At 44.7% G+C, this 19,546-nt stretch overlaps 2 protein-coding genes across 4 annotated transcripts in view; one reads left to right on the top strand and one right to left on the bottom strand.

Moving 5' to 3' along the window:
* The window catches only part of Wdr33 (WD repeat domain 33), a 113,655-nt gene extending 98,111 nt beyond the window's left edge, over positions 1-15,544 (top strand). For 2 of the 3 annotated variants that reach the window (XM_060377514.1, XM_021643358.2), the window contains exons 17-23: positions 2,902-3,010; positions 4,235-4,323; positions 6,412-6,850; positions 10,435-10,598; positions 10,693-10,788; positions 12,275-12,490; positions 14,899-15,544. In XM_060377514.1, the coding sequence (XP_060233497.1) occupies positions 2,902-3,010; positions 4,235-4,323; positions 6,412-6,850; positions 10,435-10,598; positions 10,693-10,788; positions 12,275-12,490; positions 14,899-15,075 (1,290 nt within the window). In that variant the 3' untranslated portion in view covers positions 15,076-15,544. The remainder of the gene's footprint in view (positions 1-2,901; positions 3,011-4,234; positions 4,324-6,411; positions 6,851-10,434; positions 10,599-10,692; positions 10,789-12,274; positions 12,491-14,898) is intronic. The other variant, XM_021643359.2, reaches the window with a different exon arrangement.
* Positions 15,545-18,308: 2,764 nt separating this feature from the next.
* On the bottom strand, positions 18,309-19,546 carry Sft2d3 (SFT2 domain containing 3). The gene has a single exon (XM_021643392.2). It carries the CDS (start codon positions 19,414-19,416, stop codon positions 18,778-18,780), a length of 639 nt encoding a protein of 212 aa, XP_021499067.1. The 5' UTR covers positions 19,417-19,546; the 3' UTR covers positions 18,309-18,777.

Raw genomic sequence — 19,546 nt, 5'->3', positions numbered from 1 at the left:
CAAGTTAGCAGCCTGCCTTCAACATCTTTGTCCACTTCACTTTAAACTATTTCTTAAATTATATTTATTTATTTTATATGCATGTGCACACACATGTACGCATGTGACAGCACGCATGTGGAAGTCAGAGGACTGTGTAGAAATTGAGTCTCAACTACCATTTGGGCCTCAGGAAATCTAATTCAGGTCATTAGGCATGGTAGGAGGTGCCTCCTATTGTTGCTGTTTTAATTACATTTATTCGTATCTATTTGCTGTGTGCTTCACACATGCATCACTTTTAAAGATGGCTTGGAGCTTCTAAGGGTACTGTAAGCTATCTGCCTCACTGTCTTCATTTCAGTGCATGTATTTGTAGAAAAACCAATTCCAGACCAGAGTATTAAAACATAATTTGCTTGTGCATGAAGTTCTGTTCAAGCTACCTTCACCTGTCATTATTTGTAGGAGCATAAGGATGTAGCACATTTGAAAAAATGCTTTGCCAGCATGTGTGACATCTTGGGTTCAGTCTCTGGAATTGCATAAAACTGGGCATGGTGGTTCATGTTGCCTTGGGACAGAAGGGTCTGGAGTTCAAGGTCATCCTTGTCCACATGTCAGAACACCATCCCCCATACATATATTGATGTACCTGTTACAAGACAGGTCTCACTCTGTCGCTGTAGTTGGCCAGGAGCTCACTAGACTAGGCTGGATTCTATGTCACAGTGATTCCCCTGCCTCTGCCTCCCAAATTCTGGGACTAAAGGTATATATAACCATGCATTTTAAAGTTAAAAACAGTATTTGTAGGAAGGACTGTTTGGTAGGTATTTCTTTGGTCATTTTCAACAACTGTGTCTTGAAGTTTGCCACTCATTCATTGATTTGGTATTTGAGCAATGGTTCGAGGAGAGTTTTGTTTAGGGTAAATTGCACAGGACAGCTGGGACTTGAGGGGGTTAATAAATAGTGTTCGGTTATGAAGTGATGACTCTTATTTGGGTGTGAACACCTGGTCTTCATGCTAGAACTCAGTTGTATGCACAAAAGTAAGCAAGTAAGCTAACACCACCACCCTCCCATCCTACTTCCAGCTTTTTTCTGAAGGACATTAAGTTACCTGATGAGAGAATACTACTGTGAGAAAGATAACACAGAAAATTTTTGTTTGTTTGTTTTAGCTGGGTGGTGGTGGTACACACCTCAGGAGGCAGACGCAGGTGATCTCTGTGAGTTAGAGGTCATTCTAGTCCACAGAGTGAGTTCTAGGACAGCCAACACAGAGAAACCCTGTGTTGAAAAACAACAAAACAAAACAAAATCTTTTTTTTTTTTTTTTTTTTTTTTACCTTTGCTGGCGAAGGAGAAGGCTCAGGACGGAGCCCAGGATCATTGTGCATTCTAGGCAGGCACTAGATAAACCTTCAGCACAAAGGTGCTAGTCCTGTTTTGCTTTCCAAATTCCACTGAGAATCCATGACCTAAAAGACAGCCGTTTGGGCCAGTGTGATGGCTCAGCAGAGAAGGACACTTGCCAAGCTAACCTGACAGTATATTGAGTCCCCTGAGCCCAAAAGGCAAAAGGAGAGCCAGCATCCACAAGTTGTCCTCTGTCTTCCGTGTGTGCTTAGCTTGCCCCATCTGCATGCAGTGTGGAGTGTAACCACTGGATTACTGAGCCCAAGTAAGGACATGCTGTGTAGTGGTTTGTAGATTTTCCAGAATTCGAAAATGTCTAAGAAATATGTGACATTTGAGTTATTTCCACTTTATGAAATTTAGAATAAATTTAGGATAAAATTCAGATCTGTCATCCAAAGATGCCTTAAAACTTCACATATTATATATATTTTATTAATTCAGTGTTCACTTGTACGAATATATTACTTATTCTGGTTTTTTAACAGGTTTTGGTTTTATAGAATAATAGTTTTCATTTTAGAGGATTATAAAAAGATAAACATTACTATTATATGACAAATGAAACTCTAGACATGCTAGAGAAGAGGACAGGCCTTAGTTTCTGAGGAAATTCATTAAGTTTTTATTGTACCATAGAATGAAAATAATGTATGCATGAAAAGCATCATGTTTCTAAAATCTCTAGTTGTAGAATGCGTCTAAAAGACTTGCTACTAGGCCATACTTGTATCTAGGGTATTTCAGATCCCAGAATTTTCTTGATGGAAAATTTGTTCTTATTTTTTATATCCTAAAATCTGACTTTCTCCACTTTGATCAAGTAGATTTCTTTAAGCCAGTTGTTTTTGCTGTTCTACTTGAGGAAATCTGGGTGTTAAAATAGCAGCATGGAAGATGTTGATAAGAACTATTCAAGGCTAAATGTGGGCAACAAAGCAGTGTAGACATTTCTGCCAGCGAGGGCTGGAAATGGCCCAGTGGATAAGAGTGTTTGCTGCACAGTCATGAGAACCTGAACCTCCAGCACGAACATTAAAAAGCTGGGCGTGGCCACACAGGGGTCTGTAATCCCAGCACTGTGGGATGGAGACAGGCTCCCTGTTCTCTGTTTCTAGCTTCTGTGAGAGGGCTTCCCCACAGGAATGAAGTGAAGAGTGATAGAACAGAACATCTGACCGTCTCTGTCCTGCATACTGTATACACGTACACTAAATAAACCAAACCCCCAGAAATTTCTGCTTTTGCGTTACTGAAGGCATTTTTCTTTCTGTTTTGTTGTTTTGGTCTTGGATACTGGGGAATTCAAACTCCATCTGGTTTTCACACTACAGGGCATTTTTATCTACCAAGCCATCTTCCCTTTAGGGGAATTTTATTTTAATATCACTAGCTATTTAGTTCTACCAGTTTTTCATGTGTTACAGTTGCTCTACTCTCTGTATGAACAACTAACTGTCTGTGGTCTCATGCCCATGTTTACATGTATCCTCTCAGGAAGGACAGAGTACAGGTCCCCCGCCCTTGATACCAGGCCTAGGGCAACAGGGAGCACAAGGCCGCATCCCTCCTCTGAACGCTGGACAAGGACCTGGCCCTAACAAAGGTAAATATGCACTTTTTGAGGAAGAGTTTGTATTCTACTGCTGTTGTGTGCATTTTATAGTAAATAGTTTTGTTGCTAATTTTACAGTGGTATTGGAACTGCTGGCAATTCTGCTTTGTCTTTTGTTGTCATAGGTAATGTTTCCTTAGGCAGTGATGCTGGCCAGAGAAAATGAGTTCCACACCACCAGAGACTGGTAGTGAAATCACTGAGCAACCCTGGCATTTGTGTCTGTGCCTTGGGCCAGCCCAGCCTAGCCCACACTGAATGGGGAGTACATCTTGTGTCTGTAGGATGCAGGTCCATGCTTCCAGCCTTCCAAAGAGCAGAACTGCCTCTGCTTTAAGCTCCTTGATAGGGTAGAGAATGCAGGACCTTAACAGTGTTCTTATAATTATCCATCACCTTTGCCCATTGTACTATATTAGATTCTTAAACTGTTGTTGTTAGGCACCATTTGAAAAGAAGAAACCAATGTAATGATTATGAAAAGCAAAGATGAGGACTGTCAGCATTTAGGGCATATAGCAATTTGGAAGTTATTATTCAGTGATTGAGCTGTCAGTGAGCCCTTGCTGCCAGGTGGGCCAAGTTGGAGTAAAGGATAAGGGCTGGCAGGAGAAGCAGCATGGAAGAACTTGAGGGAATGTGAACAGAAGTGAGGTAGGAGTGGAGTGGTCTAGTTGGGCACCCATAGGAAAGACAGTACATTAGCACATGGGGCACTGTGGAGACTGTATGTCACAGTACTAAATGCCTTTATTACTAACTGTCCAAGCCCACAGCACCATGTGGTACAGGTGTTTTTGTCCTGTCCTGTTGGATTGAGAGAAGTCTTTACCAGCACTTACAGCCCTTGGAATTTAAACATTTGAAGCTCAGGTTTGAATTTATGTGTGGTATTAGAGGTAGGAAAGGGCAGGGAATCAGAGAGCTTTTATTTCCATCCCTGTTGCATAGAAATGGTAGCAGTAGATACACAGAAGGATTTGCAAGAGAGAAAAAAGATGGAGAGTTTTCTTGGAGGCTTGGGGTTTACCATTGGGAAGGGACTTTGTCATCCACTAGGTACTTTCACTAATGAATGAAGTGGCCTCTCCTGCCACACCTTCATGTATCTCCACTTGTTCCTGCTTGTCTTGCTCTCCCCTCTCTCTCCCCCTCTCCCTCTCTCCTTCCTCCTCCCCTCCCTTCTGGCTTCCTTTCCTCCCCTCTTTCTCCTAGGGACCAGAGGGAGAAGGGAGAGACATGCAAGTGACCTACCATCCCCTCCTGGATTAGTTGCCACCAACACAACATCACCGTTTGTAGTGGTAGGTTTCTTTCCTTGGAAGAAAGTAGACAGGCTACTTTTAAACAGAGATGGTGAGATGAGTTGTTCATAGGGTTAGAAGCAGAATATATGTAGTATCCTCAGGTGAGTTGTTACCTGTATCTCAAGTCACACTAAATTCTGACAGCCTGAAGTTGGACAAGCAGCTATCTCGTTAGACATAGAGTTCCTATTGCTGTGATAAGACATCATGACGAAAAAGCAACTTGGGGAGGAAAGGGTTTTTTCCGCCTTACCACTTATAAGTCCATCCATCACCCAGGGAAGTCGGGCAGGAACCTAGAGGTAGGAGTTGATGCAGAGGTCATGGAGGGGTGCTCCTTACTGGTTTGCTCTCATAGCTTCCTCAGCCTGCTGTCTTATACAGCCTAGGACCTCTAGTCTAGGGCTGACAGCTTGTGCACTGAACTGCATCCTCCTATATTGATTACCAGTCAAACACCACAGGCTTACCCTACAGACCAGTCTAGTAGGAACTTTTCTCAATTGAGAGTCCCTCTTTCAGAATGACTCTAGCTTGTGTCAGGTTGACAGAAAACTAGCCAGCACAGCTGGAAGAACACTTGAGTATTGAGGGCTTGTCTCTTAGGGGAGGTGGATTCCCAAAGAAAGGATAGATAAGCTCAAGTGCAGAGAGACTTTCTGACATCACAGTTTTACACTGAGATTTCCAAGTTTCAATCCACACTGAGAGGAAAGGAGGAGTTAAGGTGGCTGGGAAGTGCAAAGAAATGAAAGGTGGGAGTCATGGATGGGGACTAGAAATTTCTATTGACTGGGACCAGAAGGTTGTTGTCTTACTGATAAGAAACAGCAACAGACAGCATAAGCTGGGTGAGTGGAGGGACTGATTGCATTTTCAAACGTTGTTTTAAAAGCAGGAGTGTGTTTGTATTTCCTTCTTAGTTATTTATATGCAGGATAGGGGGGTATTTTGAGATAAGGCCTTGCTACAAAGCACTGGCCAGCAACCTTGAACTCTTTGTAATCTTCTTTCCTTGGCCTCCTGAGTGCTGAGATCACACGCACTTACCACCATGCCTTGCTTATACCTTCCTTAAAAATCGGTTTAAATGTTGACAGAGAATAGTTGTGTGCTTGCAGTGGCTACAGTAGTTTGGTTAGCAGCTGTCAAACAGTCCATTGCATATATATTCAGATTTTTTTAAAGTTTCAAATGAAATTCCTGTCCGTAAAAACAAATTGCTAATGATACCGTATTTGAGGCACATCGTTTTGAGAAAGAGCAAAAAAGGTGTAAACACAAATCCCAAGGTTGAAGGGCAGCAGGACTCTCTAGTCCCCAAGCAATTGTTAGAGGGGCCAATGGTTCCATAAGCCTTATGGAAAAATGTGTCACTATTCCTAAAATCGGCCAAAGGATGGATAGTGGTGTCAGCAGTGTAGACCCAGTGCCTGTGATGGCTTTGTGGCTTATACATGAGCAGAGGTGCGTTCGTATGTGATTGTGTGTGTGTCTGTGCATGTACAAAGTTTATTTTTATTTTTGAGACAGAATCTCACTATATATCCCTGGCTGTTCTGAAACTTACTCTGTAGATCAGGCCAGCCTCAAACTCGTAGAGAAGCCCATCTTCCTTTGCTTCCCAAGTGCATGTGCCACTACACCTGGCTGAGGTGAATTCTTCATAGCACAGCCTCCCAGTTTTCAGCTTCCCAGCCTGTAATCTGACTTCTCTGTTGTGTCTTTTGGGTATCAATCCATTGATCGAAATGAAGTCATAGGAGGAACAGCAGCAAAGCAGGAAAGGCCATTCTCATGCCAAGAAGCTTGCTTATGTTTTTATCTTATGACTGAGAAGTGGACACTCCCTAGAGATTAGTGATTATCCATAGGTCAAGTTACAAAGCTGAAAGTTGTACCCCCAAAACCAGTGGTTTCCCCATTATATTATGTTTTGGGATGTTTATCTTTTAAGTGTGCTAAGAACCCAGGAGGAGACCATTATAGGGTAAAGCGCATCCTGAAATTGGCAGGGATTATAGAGAAGGCCTGTACAGCAGGCCTCAAGAAAGCCACAGTAACAGTCAGTGTTATTTCTTGTAGGTGACTCTCGAGGCCCTCCCAACCATCACCTGGGTCCCATGTCAGAGAGGCGGCATGAGCAGAGCGGTGGCCCTGAGCATGGGCCAGAGAGGGGCCCTTTCAGGGGTGGCCAGGACTGCAGGGGACCTCCTGACAGGCGTGGCTCTCACCCTGATTTTCCCGACGACTTCAGCAGACCAGACGACTTCCATCCTGACAAGCGCTTTGGCCACCGGTTACGGGAATTTGAGGGACGAGGAGGACCCTTACCACAGGAAGAGAAATGGAGGCGAGGGGGCCCCGGACCTCCCTTTCCACCTGATCACAGGGAATTTAGTGAGGGGGATGGCCGGGGTGCAGCCCGAGGCCCTCCAGGGGCATGGGAAGGCCGAAGACCTGGAGATGAACGGTTTCCCCGGGATCCTGATGACCCACGTTTTCGAGGGCGCAGGGAAGAAAGGTATGAATGTGTATTCTGTGAGTTCTTTGCATTTGCCCTGTCCTCACTACAAAGGTCTTTTCTCTTTCCTTGGGGAAAGTACTGCGTAAATTTAGCCGTTGCTTCTGTGGGTTAGCATTTAGACTTTGAAAGTTGTTATATGTAGTTCTCTACGATCTTTACAATTGAGCCCTTTTTCTTTGAAGTTATTTGTTCTGACACAATGCAGGCTATCCTTGAATTCCCAGTCTTTTCTTTGCCTCCTGAGAGGTGTGCACCACTATTCCTGGCTAACTTTTCTGAGTCATTTTAAAGAGATAGGAGACTCTCTATGCTCAGAGAGTGTCTTGGGTCTCTTTTGCAGTGTCCAGGCTCACCTTAGATCATGAGATCTGAGCCAGATACTGTAATTGAAAATAAAAGGTTTGTAAATGGCTTCAGATTTAGGGGAATTGCTGAAAGGTCTTAACAAAATTAGATCAAAGACTAGAAGCCATGTGAAGGAAGAAAAACACGAATTAGTTTAAATGATCCTGAGCATAACTAGTGATAGTGTGATCGAGTGTATAAGAACTCACTTCTGTATAATGCTCACTGATTTCTTGAGTCTGCATATTGTGTCTTTGTTGTGTCTTCATTTATATTTTTGTCCACCCATTTATATTTTTGACAAAGTTTCAGCCTAGACTCCTATGCTGTCACACATTTGTGCTACTCTCTGTGCTTTCCCCTCCATCTGAAACAACACTGCAGAAAGCTATGGCTCACGCTGTGTGTGTCGCGTATGTGCATGTTTGTGTGGGTGCACGTGTGTGGAGGGCTGGGGTTGAATCATCTATCAGTCTTGCCTCCGTCTTTTCTGAGACGCTGTCTCTTATGCTGAACAGTTCAGACAGGCTGGCTGGCTGGCTAGCTGCTGGGATCTTTTTGTGTCTGTGTCCCCAGGGCTGAAGTTATAGGCACATAATGCTGTACCCTCACTTGCACATGTGTGTTGTAAATCTGAACTCAGATCCTCATGCTTGTGTGGCAGTGGCTTTACTGACTGAGCCATTTTCACAGCTCCAGAAAGCTATTATACTGTATTGTATCATGTATTTGAGAGATGGTCTCACTATGTATCCCAGGCTGGCCTGGAACTGACAGATGCACCAGCCTCTTCCTCCCAAATGCTGAGATTAAAGAGACTACACCACCATGCAGCTAGACCATCTTGTTTAGGAAGTAATGACAGTAATGAGCAAACGTCTATATAAAATGTCAGTACAGGATTGGAGAGATGGCTCAGTAGGTGAAAGTACATTCCGTGCAAGCTTTCCAACCTGAGTTTGGATCCCTGTAACTCGTGTAAGTAAAAAGCCAGATCTGTAATTCCATTACTCCTATGGCAAGATAGGAGACAGAAACAGGAGAATTTCCTGGAAGGTTGAGGGCCAGCTAGCCTGAGATATGTAGAGGGGCAGAAATAGAAGAGAGGTCCTGCCTAAACAAGATGGAAAGTTACTTGGTCATCTCCACACACACACATTGGGGCATGGATATGCCTACATTCATATACCCACACACGATTATTTTTTTTAAAAAAAGTTTAGTGTAGACTTGGCCCTGAACTTCAGCTCCCTCACCCCAAATTTCTGTGATTACAGGCATGTGGCACTTTACCTAATTTCTGACAAACTTTTTTTTTTTTTAATTAACTCTCACAAACTTTTTAGAATTTTTGTATTATTCTGGGCAGTAGTGATGAGTGCCTTTAATCCCAGCACTTGAGAGGTAGAAGCAGGCCTCTGAGTTCGAGGCCAGCCTGATATACAGAGTGAATTCCAGGAAAACCTGGGCTACACAGAGAAGCCCTGTTTTAGAAAACCAAAACTAAAACAAAACCAAACAAAACAAAAACCCAACCACCAAAACTCCAAAACATTTTATTATATTTCTTTATTCTGTGTGTGTCTTTCCTATGTGGTATGTGCATTATGAGTGTAGGTCTCCTATGAAGCAAGCTAGATCCCACAGAGCTGTAGTTACAGAGTTTGGTGAACTGCTTGATGAGGGTGCTGGCATCTGAATTCAGATCATCAGAAAAAGCAGTGTACACCTTACCACAGAGCCATCTCTTCTGAGGTGTTTATCTTTTTGTGTGTGGCATATGCTATGGCATGCAAGTCCGGGGAGGTCAGGGACAACTTGTAGTAGTCAGTTCTCTCTACCATGTGGGCCCTGGGAATGGTCCTCAGGGTGTCAGGCTTGGCAGCAAATGCTTTTACTGCTATCTCAGTAGCCAAGACACCCCCCCCCGACACACAAAAAAGTTTGTATGCTTACCTGAATATATATATATCATTGTGGAACTTGGTTCTGTTTCTCTTTCCTAATCTCATTACCTGGTTCTATCTTCATGTTCTCATAATATCCTCCTTGTTTATCTTCAAGAGTATGGTACACTGATCTTTACCATATAAGGTATATATATACCCTATATTGTATCACATAGGTATTAGAACTTCAACATAGGAATTTAGGGGACACAAGCAGTCCATACCAGTAGATATTTTCTAATAAAGGCAAAGAAGGCTCCATTTATACCTAGGGCATTGGTACAGCTTGGGCATAGAGAAAAACATGTTGAGTTTTGGTAACAGCATTCCTGTAGAGGCTGCCCTGGCCTACTCATGCCTCTTGGTGCAGTCTCCTCTTCTGACCCAGGTTTGCTGTACTGACGGTAAAGATGGTTTGGTTATGTCACTGAGGAAGAAATCAATTAAGAGGGAGCTGGAGAGCAAACTGACCCATGCTTGGTGTCTTAGTGCTCTGTTGCTCTGAAGAGATGTTGTGACCAAGGCACCTCTTACAAAAGAAAGCTTTTGAGGGGATGTGTTCACAGTTTTAGGGGTTTGTCCATGCTCATCATGGAGGGAAGCTGACAGACATGGCAGTAGACTGGGGTCAGGGTGGGGAGGAGAAGAGAGGGACAGACACTGAGACTCAGACTCTACCTGGCATGAACATTTGAAACCTGAAAACCTGCTCTCAGTGAAACACCCCTTTTCCATACAGTTCCACTAACTGGAGACCAAGCAATCAAATGTGGACATATGGGGTCCATTTTTATTCAAACTTTCACACCCTGACCCATTGCCCATTTATTTAGCACTTACGGCCAGTGGAGGTGCTGTTATGCATTTCAACTATGTATGCCAAAAAAAAGTTCGTCATAAAAAAATATAACAGAGTTGGGTGTAGTGACAAAGAAAGGGAGGAAGGAAGAAAAGAACGAACCAATTCTAATATAATGGTTGTTGAGGGAGAAATGAACAAAAGAATACATGAAAAGCTTTACTATGTTCCTATAAAGCTTAAGTAACCAATATTCTGTTATATTGTTGCCTTCCTGTATGTTTTGACACTTTAAAGTGAATACTTTAAGGAGGATCTCTGAGTTCTAGGCTAGCCTGGTCTACAGAGTGAGTTCCAGGACAGCTAGGACTACACAGAGAAAATGCTTTTCTCCCTATTTACATTGTTCATTAAAGTTTCCTGTCAACCTTTCTCCATATTTAAGAGTAATATTTTCCAAAAGGTAGACATTCTGTTTTTGTTTTCAGCTTTAGAAGAGGAAATCCCCCAAGACACGAAGGGCGTGCTCCCCCAAGAGGGAGGGACAACTTTCCTGGTCCTGATGACTTTGGTCCAGAAGAGGTTTTTGATGCTTCCGATGAAGCAGCCCGAGGACGGGATCTCAGAGGGCGTGGCCGTGGTACCCCTCGAGGTGAGCAATATTGAGAACAGCTGGTTTGAGGGACAAGCAGCCTTGAACAAAGCTGGGCGGCGTGTGAGCACGGTTTGTTTGCTCCTCTGTGTAGGGGGATCCAGGAAGTGCTTACTACCCACTCCTGATGAGTTCCCTCGATTTGAAGGAGGACGGAAGCCAGACTCCTGGGATGGAAACCGAGAGCCAGGTAAGGAAGGAGACATGCTTGTGGTTTGGTAGTTCACAGAGTGGGAGCCCATCTCCAGGTTCTGTCTTTTCTAGTTTGACTCCATGGAGTTTTGGGTTTTTTTGTTATTGTTGTTTTTGTTTTGGTTTGGTTTTGAGACAAGGCTTCTCTGTGTAACCTTGGCTGCTCTGGATTGCTATGTAGACCAGGCTGGCCTTGAACTCACAGAAATCCACCTGCCTCTGTCTCCTGGGATTACAGGTGTGCACCATCATCCCTGTTTTTATGTTTGCTTGTTTTTTTGTTTGTTTGTTTGCTTGTTTGTTTTGTTTTGTTTTTCAAGATAGTAAAGGAATTGGAATTTGTGTTGAGTATAGAACAATGTCACTCTTAGATTAGGGAGATGTCTTATTAATATATTTGCCATGTAAGCATGAAGACAAGGGTTTGAATTCTCAGCCATGCATGCTAGTTGCATCTGTAATTCCACACTGAAGAGACAGACAGGAGAATCCCAAGAATAAACTGACCAGCCTATTTAGTCAAATTGGTGTTCATTAGGTTCCACACAAGTTCCTTTCTCGTTAAAGTTGTGAGGCCCGAGGTAGTGGCATACACCTTTAACCTAGCACTTGGGGGGCAGAGGTAATCAAATCTCTGTGAGTTTGAGGCCAGCTGGAGCTACATAGTTAAGACCCTGTCTTTGGGGTGAAAATACAGAAAGTAGAGACCTGAAGAAGACACTTCATATTGTTCTCTGGCTTCCACACATATCAGCACATACACAAATAATACCACTCTTTTTACTAAATTATCTATTTGGAAAATAAGAATAAAAGAATTAGAATTTTCATCTTAACTGATGATACCGTAAACATTAGTAGATGTGATTTTTTTGTTAGTGGACTCTGGAGTCTTCGGTTAATTTTTTTTTGTATGTATATATGAACAATGTATGTATGTCTGTATGTTCACATGTGTAGGCTTACATGTGTACAGGTGGGTATGCATGTGCGTGTGTGTATGTGTATGGAAGCCAGAAGCTGACCTGTGGTGGCTGGCTCTCTTCTTCTATATTGAAGCAGGGCTTCTGATTTGAGTCAGATCTGGCTAGTCTAGCTGGCCAGCTTGTCCCTGGGATCTTAATGCACATTTAGCTTTTATGTGGGTGCTGCGAATCTGAATTCTAGTCCTCATACTTGCACAGCAAGCGCTTTCCCCATTGATCCAACTCTCTAGGCCCATCCTCAATAACTGTAAAGACTACGACCATAACACGAGTCTAAAACTGAGAACATGCGTACACCTGCCTCCTTATATTCTAGTGAGAGGCTCTTCCTTTCACATCCGCGCTGTGATGCACACCTGGCCTGTTAAATGGACATTCCTGCTCTCAGTTCCCAGGTTGCTCTGAGTGGCATCACTCCGGGTTGCTTTTGGTCTGCACTGTTTGACTGCAGTGACAGTGTCAAGCCTTGAAAGCACAGAACTTTGGCTCTCATTTCAGGACCAGGTCATGAACATTTTCGTGATGCTCCCCGCCCTGATCATCCCCCTCACGATGGCCATTCACCAGCTAGCAGAGAGCGCTCCTCTTCTCTCCAAGGCATGGACATGGCCTCCCTACCACCCCGGAAGCGCCCCTGGCATGATGGGTCAGGCACTTCTGAACACAGAGAGATGGAGCCCCAAGGAGGCCCCTCGGAGGACCGGGGAAGCAAAGGTAAGAGGACAGCAGTCCAGGTCCCAGAGCTGCATGGGTCTGCCACTTATGCCCTGAGCCCCCAAGGCTGCCTCCCCTCTGCCTCTGACCTTAGTTTGGGCAGACATTGAAGCTCTTATACTTAGTGAGTGCGAGTGTAGCTTTTTTGGGTCCTTTCCACTGTTGGATGGAGCTGCAGACTGACTCAGCAGAATTCTCAGCTGTTTCCACGAGTTCCTTCTTCAGTGTTCCTACCCTACTTGCTTAGCTGGTCCCTCTGGCAGTTGTAATATGCAGCCAGTGGAGCCCTGAAGGCTGTCTGTCCTCTTGGGGAAGGGAACGCTATCTTCTCCCAGTTGCTGTACTGCACTTTTTGGCCTGAGCCCAGGAGGAACATCACTGGCACTTTAAGTAGGAGCAGTAGCAGCCAGTGACTGCTGACTACAAGTCTGGCTTCAGTTTGGGCTGGGCAGTGGCCTGTGTCAAATGCTTTAGACGCCCCATCTTGTTCACTTGCTGTCTATGGAGTCTTCCCAGAAAAGACTAGTGCGTATGTAGTCCATCTCCCTCCCTTCTTAAACAGCACTGCTCAGTAGGCTATGGTCCTGGATGAATTCATTCATGGGCAGTCAGGATGTTCTGGCCAGACATGTGGCTAGCATGACAACTACATACTAGCTGACAGCTCTGCTCAGGCTACCCTAGGTTAGCTTAAGATGCTTTGCATGATGATAAGCCACATTTCCTGCCTGGCAAGTTCCCCTAACATCTTCATCTCCATTGGATGCAACTTCCATTCAAATGTTTTAGACAAAATAGAGTTGATAGTACTGTTGCAAGAACACATGCTCTAGGAGATGAACCAATCATATTTCACGAGAAAAACGTACAATTTACATTTTCATTTACTTTGCAGTGATCTTGGCACATAGTAGACAAAGCACTGTACCATTGAGCTCAAGAAGAAAAAAGAAAGAACTGTATTTATTCTTTGGTAGTTTAAAACACAGTATATTTAGATCAACTCATCCCAGATCTATTGACCCCCAAGGCTCCCTCCCAATTTAATAAATCTTCCGGTTGTTTGTATAGCCCACTGAATTCAGTTAGCACTATTCATATGTGCGTGGGTGGAAGAGAGGGCCCTTCATTGGAGTGTGAACAACTGTCCTGGGGTACAGCACTGAAGAAAGCTCACTTTCTCTCCCCAGGAAGCTTCTTTTACACTTTTCCAAATTGTATTTACTTTGTATGTTTGTGTGTGGGAGCCACGGTGCACATGTAGAGGTTACAGGACAACTTGCCCGAGTTGGTCCTCTCCTGTCTTGTCCTGGGCATGGAACTTGGGCTACTGAGTTTAGTAGCAAGTGCTTGTACCTGCTGAGGCATCTCACTGGCCTAAGAAAGGGTTTTAAGACAATTTTACTTGTAGCTAAACATCTACTATCTTAAGTCTGAAGTAAGTTAAAGTTAGAAAATCTTTGAGAGCCAGTTTATCTTTGTTCATTGAGAATATTTCACATCACTAAAGGTGAAGGAAGCTTTATATCATGAGACATAAACACAGATCCTAACTGGAGCCCTTGTTGTTAACAGCTGCAGCAGCCTGTGGATCTTAGTTGCTTCTAAAGTTAGCAGATGCTTTTGAAATCTTCTCTTAAAGTACTTTGGTAGCACAGGAGAGAAAAAACATGTTCCACTGTGTTGCAGGTTTCTGGGGATTCTTAGTGTTTGCTGGCTTCCAGTCCTCTGTCAAACAGCCCTGGGGTGTGTATGACCCCCAGAGATACAGAAGTCTGAGGCCATGAGCCAGGGTGGAAAAGATGAGGTCAGAAAGGAGTAGAGGAACCCACTTCATTACTCTTGGAGGGACCTACACACAATGGAGTGCTCCTTCCTAAGTTAGGTACAAACCACACCCAAACAACTATTTTCACAGATCCTTTATTAAATGGGAAGGAAAGTAAAGTGGCTGATTTCTGACTTAGGAAGAAAACCAGCAGCAAATAACCCTGCAGATGTTTTTTTTTTTAGAGGAAGAAAAAAAAAAAGGAAGGCTGTGTTCGAAATGACTAGGATGGTGTGGAATGTTTTGATTGGGCTTTTGGTTGCTAGACTCCAACACTTTGAAAGCTGGACCTTGGTAGGCAGCCTCAGAAGAGGAAGTGGCTAACCAACTAATGGAATAGACCTTGGTGTCCAGCCTTAGCAATGTAATGTAATGGTTTTTAGCAAGACAGAGGGAATGGGGAAAGGACAAGGCATGCTCAGGCTGGCTAGAGCCTTGTCAGCTCTGAACACCATTGTTTTATCTCCCTAGGACCTCCTGTTGGTCCACTGTCCTCAGGGAGAGAGAGTTGTACCAGGAATTCCTGGAAAGCAAATGCTGTGATACATAAAGTCATCTCTTGATTCACGTTTTGTTTTAGGCCGAGGGGGCCCAGGACCTTCCCAGAGAGTGCCAAAATCCGGGCGTTCCAGCTCTTTGGACGGAGACCATCATGATGGATACCACAGAGATGAACCTTTTGGTGGCCCTCCAGGCAGCAGCTCGTCTTCTCGAGGAGGCCGGAGCAGCAGTAACTGGGGTAGAGGGAGTAACATGAACTCTGGCCCTCCCAGGCGAGGCTCTTCAAGGGGTACTGGGAGGGGTCGGTAGGAGGAGGGCTGAGTAGCCCTTGGCCTCCTGGATAGTATTTAAGAAGTTCTTGTGGTGGACTTACTACGCAAAGCAAAAACAAGCCTTTACCACTGAAGCCCTGAATTCTTCTTCCGGGGCAGCTGAGTTCTAGGAGCCCGATGATGTGTTTGAGATGAAGAGACTGCTGCCAACTCCCCAGGGTAGTTGGCCCTGTTTTGTCTTGTCCACCCTCGTTGCCCTAACTCTCCCATGTTGTTTGTGAAGATAAAAGCTGGAATCCTTTTTTTTTTTTTTTTTAAGTGTCATGAGAAATGGAGCACCTCCACAAAGTTAAGTTCATGTCCAATTGGAAATTTATTTCTATATGTACAGTTTGTCAGAGGAAAAAAAAAAACCTTGTTTTGTATGAATACAGAATGTGATTTACTCAAGAATTAACAGAAACAACTGGTTGTGTAGTGCTCGCGGAGGGAGTGCGTGGGTTTTGTGCATCTGACCTGGTGAGAGTGCACTTACTACTGTCACGACAGATGACATTCAGTTGTCAACTCTGTGCTTTTCAAATAATTTTTATCTTTCTGTTGTTACACTGTTTTTGTTATGCAATAAGGAATACTTTAAAAACTGCTCTGACGTAGTTCAAGAAGGCTCAAAACCTTAGACATGCTCTACAGGGTAAAAATTTACATTATTGAGAAACAAATCTTCTGGGTGTTCAACTAGAGGCTCTCCCTTGGATGCATCTCCTGGCAGTTTAGGTTTGAATGGTCTTGTCTTCACTGGGAGAGAAACCAGGTGTAAATGACTTAACCACATGTATCTTATCATGCAATTCAAAGGAAGTGGAACAAAGTTATGTACGTTTTGGAAAACAATCTCCTCTTTCACATTCACTTTGTAGAGATTTCAAGATTGAAGGTAGAAGATAGCATTAGCCAGAAAGTTCTTTGATGTGACAAATTTCTTCCTTTTAAAAAAAAAATTAAAATGCTGGGTGTGGAGGCAAAGGCAAACAGGTCTCTAAGTTCAGCCTACTCTACAGAGGGAGTTCCAAGACAGCCTTGTTTACACAGAGAAACCTATCTCAACCCCTCTCCCCCAAGGAAAGGCAAAGATAGGGCCTAGAGAGATGGTTCAGCAGTTAAGAGCACATATAGGGGCTGGAACTCAACTCCTAGCTCTTACACACAATCCTCTTTTTTAAAAATATCCCTCTATAAACTAGCATTTGGGAGGTGGATCCAGGAGGACCCTTGACTACAAAGTAATTTTCAGGGCAACTTGGCATACCTGAGACTTTGTCTCACTACCTCCCTCTCGAAACCCCCGAAAGGCTCAGGTTGAAAGTCAATTTTTCAGTTTGAGATACCCCTTCCGATGCTGCCTTCTTCCTTTTTTTTTTCCCCCTTTCTTTCTTGAATGGATGTTTTGCCTGTGTTCATGCCTGTGTACCAGTTGTGTGACTGGTGTCTGTGGAGACCAGTAAAGACTGTTAGATCCCTTGGCACTGGAGTTACAGACAGCTGTAAACCACTACATGGATGCTAGGAACTGAATCTGTGTCTTCCAGATGAGCAGCTAGTGCTCTTAACCACTAAGTGGTCTCTCTACCCTGACCACCGGTCTTTCTAAGAAAGGTCACTCCTGGAGCTGCTAACCTCTCCTTGCATTACCAGATTTTTGGTGCATTAAGACAGGTTTACTGGCAATTTGAGTGGTTCTGGACATCTCTGGTTGCTTAGAAAAGACATACTGACATAGTTGGTCAGTGCACAGAACTCTTCCCTAGCTCTCTGTGGGTATGGAGTGAAGAAATGTTGTTTATTTGGGTGCTAGAATCTGAAGATTTCAAGTTAACAATTTCCTTCTTAATTCAAAAATAAAAATGTCAGCACCCACACTATTAGAAGCTGTATTCCTCCTCACTTGAATTCTCCTGGCATAACATAAAAACAACTTACAATCAAGCTCCATAAAGCTATGAAGGAGACCTGAGACTATCCAGCTCATATTTTGAGAATGAATTTATTAACAGAACCTCTACATTAGACATTAAATATCTATGAACACTACTGTCAAAATATAAGGTATTGTGCTTAGAATTTTATAAAACTTATTTTCAAGTAATGGATTCTTGACAATGTTGGAAACAGAATTTTAGAATCTTGAATACAGTAACATAAAACGTGCATGTCACTACTTGAAAATAGTACTCCTTTCCTGAAAGAGGTAGGCAGCTCTATTTACTGTCTGGGGAGCACAGCAAACTGGATTAACAGGGAGTAGTAAAGAGGGTGGTGTCTTGGGAGCCTATGAAGTTGAAATGTTGGCCACTGTGGCATCACATCATGGGGGACTGAGGAAGCAGCAGTTGGCTACTGTCTGACCTATCCTGCTAAGGCAACATTGGAGCAGTTTGGAAAACAACTTGTACATTGTACAAGCTGGTGCACAGAAGTGGTTCTCAGCCTCAGCTGAACGTAAAAACACCTGGTGTGGTTTTATATTATATATGTAACATATACAATATTTGTAATATATATTTCAATAATATATTATTTATAATACACATAGTTCTATAATACGTAATATATGCAGCACTTCTTATATATAAAAATGTCTGGACCCATCCACGGGTATCATAAATGAACTGATAAAATGTGCTTCTCAAATACTTTTGATGTGCCAGTCTAGTGTGAGAACCACTGGTGTAAAATTATAAGCTGTTAAATATACTTTACTTTCTAGTGCACCGAGATTCAATACTGAGAAACCAGGTTTTGTCAATAAAGTATGATAGCTTTAGATGCTGATTTCACCGAACCAACACCACAAAAACAAAACAAGTACCTGCTGAACCTCGGAAATACAGCAATTATATATAAAAAGCATTTTACATTACATTAATATTGAACTATGTAATACTTTGAAAAGCAGCAACGATAGGAATCGTGAAAACTTGGCAAAACCTATCCATAACAATTATGTTAATTGTAGATGTAAAAATGTTTGTCTCCCAGGATTCCTTAGGTTCTGCAGAAGCCTTTGCAAACGTTGCCACGCATCATACTGGGTATCTGGCTTCTTGATTCAGAATATTGCTCTTTGGTGTATTGTTTTTACGATTAATTTTCCTTGAATGTTATAAAGCACCATATTTACTAAAGAAAAAAACATGAGGTAGTATTAACTAATCACTTTTAAATCCAGTGGCTAAATTTAGTGTTTAATCTGATAATCTGGATTGATTTACAGTGAATAGGAATGAGGCTTCGAAAAACTGCAGTAAAACCGAAACCTTACTGCATTTCTTTAAACGACAAAAGGGAAAATGTAGTTCTTCCAAAAGCAGCCAAGTCAGAAAGCTATTCATGTCTTTTGACCTCTTAACCTGACGTCCAAGTAAAGCCAGTTAGTAGGAAAGCAGCTCACTGACAGCCTTCTCCACAGCAGTTAGCAAGCACAATCACTTCTTCGCGGGGCCACATGCTGCCCAGAACGGAAGAAGCCTAAGGATCTTCTGACCCAGCCCCGTGCGTCAGTTGGTGACAGCCGCTCCGAGCTCACGGACTCCGCCGCGCGGTCCTGTCGGCAGCGTGGAGCGTGGGTAGCCGCGCGCGCACCGTCTCCAGCCGGCCCAGTTCCGCTTCCTCGAGACGGGGGACCGTCACACCGGGAGCGCGCTGGCTAGGCCGGCCCCGCGCTTCAGGCGGCCGAGCGCCAGACGCAGCGCCGTGCCGCCGCCCCAGGGCAGCAGCCCCAGCAGCGCGCGCAGCAGGGTGGCCAGCTGCGCGCAGGCGCCGAGCGCCGTCAGCGGCGTGCTGCGCAGGGCCAGCGCGGCGTAGAGCGTTCCCCCCAGGGCGGCCGCGTAGCACAGGGCGCCGGGCGACGGCGCCTCCTCGCCGCGCAGCAGGCGCCCGCACGCCGCGCCGCCCCGCAGCAGCGCCGCGCCCGCCAGTGCCAGCACGGAGCCCAGCGACCACAGGAGCGCGAACTTGCGGGCGCGCAGCAGCAGCAGCGGCGCGTAGAGCGCCGCCAGCCCGAAGCAGAGCGCCGCCAGCAGCAGGCACAGCCCGCCCGCCGCCAGGCGCTGCCCGCGCGTCACGTTCGGGATGCAGCTCGCGCCCGCGGGCGGCGGCTCCGTGGGGCTCGCAGCCCACGGCCACCGCAGAGCCGTGCGGCCTAGCCAGGCCCCGGCCGCGGGCTCTTCTGCTGCCCTCGCGGCGAGCAGCGGCTCGGCGGCCGCCGTCCTGCTCGCTTTGCCCTGCGTCAGGTAGTCCTGCAGTTGGCGGTGGAGATCCGCCATCTCGGACGCGGTGGCGGCGCACACGGTGCCGGCACTTCCGCGATCTGGCCCCCGCGGCCGGAAGTAGCCAGCTCCTCCGGCGGCGGTTGGTCGGCCGCGGCGGAAGGGTGGTGTCCAAGGCTTTGCGGAA

Source organism: Meriones unguiculatus, chromosome 2, assembly GCF_030254825.1.
Source record: "Meriones unguiculatus strain TT.TT164.6M chromosome 2, Bangor_MerUng_6.1, whole genome shotgun sequence".
In the NCBI taxonomy this organism is placed as follows: Eukaryota; Metazoa; Chordata; class Mammalia; order Rodentia; family Muridae; genus Meriones; species Meriones unguiculatus.
The sequence above is the reverse complement of the archived record's forward strand: the minus strand, read 5'-3'. Positions and strand labels throughout refer to the sequence as shown.